This window comes from Electrophorus electricus, chromosome 16 (genome assembly GCF_013358815.1).
Source record: "Electrophorus electricus isolate fEleEle1 chromosome 16, fEleEle1.pri, whole genome shotgun sequence".
Taxonomy (NCBI): domain Eukaryota; kingdom Metazoa; phylum Chordata; class Actinopteri; order Gymnotiformes; family Gymnotidae; genus Electrophorus; species Electrophorus electricus.
In genome coordinates, this window is record NC_049550.1 from 4,468,662 (window position 1) to 4,473,661 (window position 5,000).

Here is a 5,000-nt window from a genome sequence, read left to right on the forward strand (position 1 = left end):
CATGGTGAATTAAATTTCCATGCCCTTACTTCACTTCATTCCATGCCCTTACTTCACTTCATTTAATTTGCAACATTTTTTGATAATGCAATAGTCATTTGTACCACGGTACCAAACTACCCTTAACCTTCCTGCTCCTGTGAGACTACAGCTCCCTCCCATCAGTCTCATTCAAAGCTGGAACAATTGTAAATATTCTTTTGTTCCAATTTAATGGCATTGCTCCATCCGCCCATCTTTCACCTGCTCAGAAATTCCTGTTTTTATGTTGAATATTGCATCGCTGTATGAAGTGTCCTGTCAATTTATCTTGCAAATGATCTTCTCCCTTGTTTATAGGAGCGTGTGTTCCTCAGTGTGTCTAACTACATCTTCACTGTGATCTTTATAGCTGAGATGACTGTTAAGGTAGACAGTAGAGATGCGCGTGCACACACACACACACACACACACACACACACGCTCAATTGCATCTGACATCCCTATTTTAACCTTGTGGGTGCCAGTGTCATTCTTTGTTGTTGTATGTAATATGCACTTATTTGTGTGGTGTTATATTTCTATTATATTGTATTATACATGACAGAGCATGTGTGGGTGTGTGTGGGCAGGTGGTGGCCATGGGGCTGTATGCAGGGCCCGGCTCATACCTGCAGAGCAGCTGGAATGTGCTGGACGGCCTGCTCGTTTTCGTGTCTGTGGTGGACATCCTGGTATCACTGGCCTCATCCGGCGGCAACCGCATCCTGGGTATCCTACGTGTGCTGCGACTCCTGAGAACCCTGAGACCGCTCAGGTGATTGGGGGGGGGTTCAAATTTGTCATTAAAGACTCTGTTTGAGCAATGTGCTTTAAAGGTGCCCTAAGCATTTAATCAGTATTTTTAAATTGTCCTCCGATGTCTATATAGAAGACATGGGACTTTTGTCAGGGCGAAAAATACCCAGATACAGTTAAACACACTAATTTACAACTCTGATTTGGTACTGGAATTAAATGAGCTATTTTCTTTAATTTACAATCCTTTTTTGGTGGGCTTTTAAATAATTGATGAACTCTGCTCTGATAGGTTGGTTTACAGCAAGGCACCATGCTCACACAGGATTAGCAGATCAAAATCAATCGCTAGCTAACTGAGAGGTGAACAAATGTTTAGTCATGCCACTGTATATGTTTGAGCCTGCATCAGAGGATATTTCAGTTGTCAAACAAAACCGACTGACCAGTCTTATCAAATGACAGTAATTTTCACTTCAGTGCAGAAGCTAATGATAACTAGAAGGTTTGCTAGCTAGCTATATGCCTAGATTAGCTATCTCTAAGCAACTAAACTAATTTGCTAGTTGACTAGCTAGCTTCTGAGTTATGTATTGTTGAATTATAAATGAGAGATTTACCTGACAGATTTATACATCAGATGATCCCGCTTCATCTGACAAAAAGCAAATAAAATCACATAGCTAGCATAGGTTTGTAGCTTCTTACAGGTTGCAGTTGGGCTTGGGGTGCCAATAAAGTTGGAAGCCCTCTTTTGAGTGTCAAATGCTGAACGTTTGAGAATCTGTCTGAATGAAATGTGCAGAGCAAACTAACATTTTGTATGGGATCCTGTTAACCATGTGTGTTGTGCTGTTGTCATTTTGTTCTTCATAATAGTTACCTGCAGAAGAGTTTCGGCTATGCTTTGGGTTGAACATAGTCTGGTGTATGCACATTTTAGCAGTGTAAATTTTGGAATTGGAATCAGCTTTTTATGTCCCTGTTTTGATTATGCAGATTTTACATTTGAAGGAGGTGACAACAGATTTTGAGATTCATGGTATGCTAGTTACATGTACCAAACTCTCCTTATTCAGTTATGCCAAAGTAAATAGAGTTTTCCTTTCTATGACACCTTTAAAGATTTAGTTTCTTAAATATGAATTTGTACTATGTGAATATCTATATATTCTGCTGATCTGAGATTGAAGATCATGGTTAAGCTGGGCATCACTCATACCAGACCAAGACCAAGTGATGAACCTAAAAGGCTGCTGGAAGATGTGAATGCAGCACTACAGATGATCACTACTGTGACCACCACTGAAACAACAAACTCATATACACCACAGCAACAGTAATATTTGAGATACTTGGCTACAAGATGAACATCATCAAAGAGCAGGATCCTAGATGCAGAAGGAGGTTTGAGGCCAAGATAAGGGCAATATAGAGAGAAGTCAGCCAGCTATCAGAAGTGCAGAAAAGCATGATGAAATTAGCTGAGAAATAAAACAAGCTGTCCATACCTGAGGCCTTCGAGACTGACCATCAAAGATCAACAGCTCTGGTTGCCCACCTGAAGAGGTACACATGAGAAGCAGAAGCCAGGAGAATAAATACGATGTTCTCCCATGAGCCATCTAAAGTGCCAGATAACAGCATGAGAACAAACTCTCCAAAGTTGGAGACCGAACAATAACGGAAAAGCATATGGGAGAAGAAACAACAATGCACTGTAGTTATTGAACCTGAGAGGAGACCACAGAAACATCTCTGAAAGGATCTAGTAACTGAAGTCTGGACAGTCCTGATCCTGAAGGAACCACAGAAAGGGGTAGTTCCATCAAATACCAGCTGATAACCTGCCTCTGCGCAACATGGAAGATCCTGTCAGGCATCATTGTGGCTAAGATGAGTTCAGGGAGGTTGCTCAATGCTTAGTACATGACTCAAAACATGAGCAAGGCCCATAAAGACATTGGCATGAACACCAGAGGAGGCAAGCACCAGCTACTGGTGGATAAAACAATGACTTGAGACTGTAAGACCAGGCAGATCAACCTGTGCACAGCTTGGAATGACTACAAGAAAGCATATGATTCAGTGCCCCACACATGGATCCTGGAATGCTTAATGCTGTGTAACATCAACAGGACTCTAAGTGCCTTCATCAAGAACACAGTGAAGCTGTTGCAGACATGCCTAGAGGCCAACTTCAGGCCAATATTATGAGTCACCATTAACAGCCAAGGATATGCCCTGTCCCCAGCTGCTGTTCTGCATAGGCCTGAAGCATCTCAGTGAAATCATCACCAAGCGTGGTTATGGATGTCACTGGCTTCCATCTCTGGCAGGGAGGGTTTCACTCCAATATAGATTAATAGAGGCTGGGATCTACCGCACCAGGTAGGACCCCAGATGCAGGCTGTGCAAAGATGCCCCTGAGACAATCCAGCACATAACAGTGAGATGCAAGAAAAGATGTGGAAGCCGAAAGCAACAGTGGAGCTGTGACCCCCAAACTGGGAGAATGGCTCCAGTAGATCCCAGGAACAACATCCGATATTTACGTACAGAAGAGTGCAGTCCTGAGAACAGCTAAGATAAAATGCAGATAAGACTAACACTAAGATAAGACTGCGCAGGGCAAGTGGGAAATTTTTGTATATATTGTATAGCATTTACAATGTATGTATAGTGTGCACAACTAGAAATTTATTATTAATAATAATAATAATAATAATAATAATCAAATAAAATAACATTTATTTATATAGCACTGTTTACAGCAGATGTCAAAACAAAACAGCTTTACAAATGTCCAAGTCAAAGCCCCCAGTGAGCAACCCAAGTGCGACAGTGACAAGAAAAAGCTCCCTAGAGCATGAGGAAGAAGCCTTGAGAGGAACCAAGACTGTAGCTGCTGAGCTACAGCTTTTACTAGGACCTTGGAAATAAATGGAAGGTTTGAGATTGGCCTGTAGTTTGACAGCTGACATGAGTCAAGGTTAGATTTTTTGATAAATTGTCTGATTACTGCTAATTTGAAAGATTAAGGAACAAAGCCAAGGTTCAAGGAGGAGTTTATTAAATTTAGTAAAGGTTCAATTACTTCAGGTAGGATTACCTTAAGAAAGTGTGTGGGCAGTGACTCTAGTAAGCCAGTGGAGGATTTTGAGTACAAGATCAGAGATGTAAGTTCTGGCTCTTGGATAGGTGTAAAGAATTCTAGAGTCTGTTTTGGATTGGTTGTTCTAATCTCTAAGTAGCTGCCCGATGTCACGTTAATACTCTTAATGTTATCTCGAATGTGCTTAATTTTCTGATTAAATAAATTATTATTATTATTATTATTAATAATAATAATAATAATAATAATAATAATAATAATAATAATAATATTAATATTAATAACTGTCTGTAGTGCCTAATCTAATTTAAGTAATGATGCATTTTTTCCACTTCTTTTTCAGTTTAACGATATCGGAGTAAGATGTGCTGTCCATGGTTCTGAAATGGCACTTATTGTAGATGGCAGCAAAGGGGCAGCAGAGGGTGTTTTATACCACTCTATGAGGAGTCACTACATGGGTCTGATGGAGTCACTGAAATGTGGTCTTTGTGTGTGTGTGTGTGTGTGTGTGTGTGTGTGTGTGTGTGTGTGTGTGTGTGTGTGTGTGTGTGTGTGCGTGTGCGTGTGTGTGTTCAGAGTCATAAGCAGGGCTCCAGGACTAAAGCTGGTGGTTGAAACACTGATAACATCTTTGAGACCAATAGGAAATATTGTACTGATCTGCTGTGCTTTCTTCATTGTGTTTGGTATACTGGGAGTCCAGGTAAAAGTACACAGACACTTGTGCCATATGTTAGAACTTATTAATATATATATATATAAAAGAGCTGTTTAATGTACTCAATCATTAATAAAATGTTCTAAATGTTTTACAGTGGTTATTTGGGTACTAGCCATGTGTAATTTCTTTATTCCTCATTTGTAACACAGTGCTACCTAGAATATAGTTACAGCTACATTATGGTACTCAAACATTACCTGAAGCATAACTATCATGCCAAAAATTAAAAATGTTTTGTTCAACCCCAGTTTAAATGCAGAAGTTCATATAGAGGTCTGAAATAACAAGCAGCAAATAATGATTTCCTGTGCTCACTTGAACTTTACTGGGAGTATATGGATTTATTACAGATCTTTAGTTGGCTAGGATAATATGGAGTAGTTA

General features: G+C 39.9%; 1 protein-coding gene across 1 annotated transcript in view; it reads left to right on the top strand.

Moving 5' to 3' along the window:
* Positions 1 to 5,000, top strand: part of cacna1hb (calcium channel, voltage-dependent, T type, alpha 1H subunit b) — a 73,446-nt gene that overhangs the window by 57,867 nt on the left and 10,579 nt on the right. Inside the window, exons 18-21 of the mRNA XM_035535094.1 lie at positions 1 to 4; positions 340 to 408; positions 612 to 796; positions 4,472 to 4,598. The exon at positions 1 to 4 is cut by the window's left edge and continues 120 nt beyond it. Coding sequence (XP_035390987.1) covers positions 1 to 4; positions 340 to 408; positions 612 to 796; positions 4,472 to 4,598 — 385 coding nt within the window. The remainder of the gene's footprint in view (positions 5 to 339; positions 409 to 611; positions 797 to 4,471; positions 4,599 to 5,000) is intronic.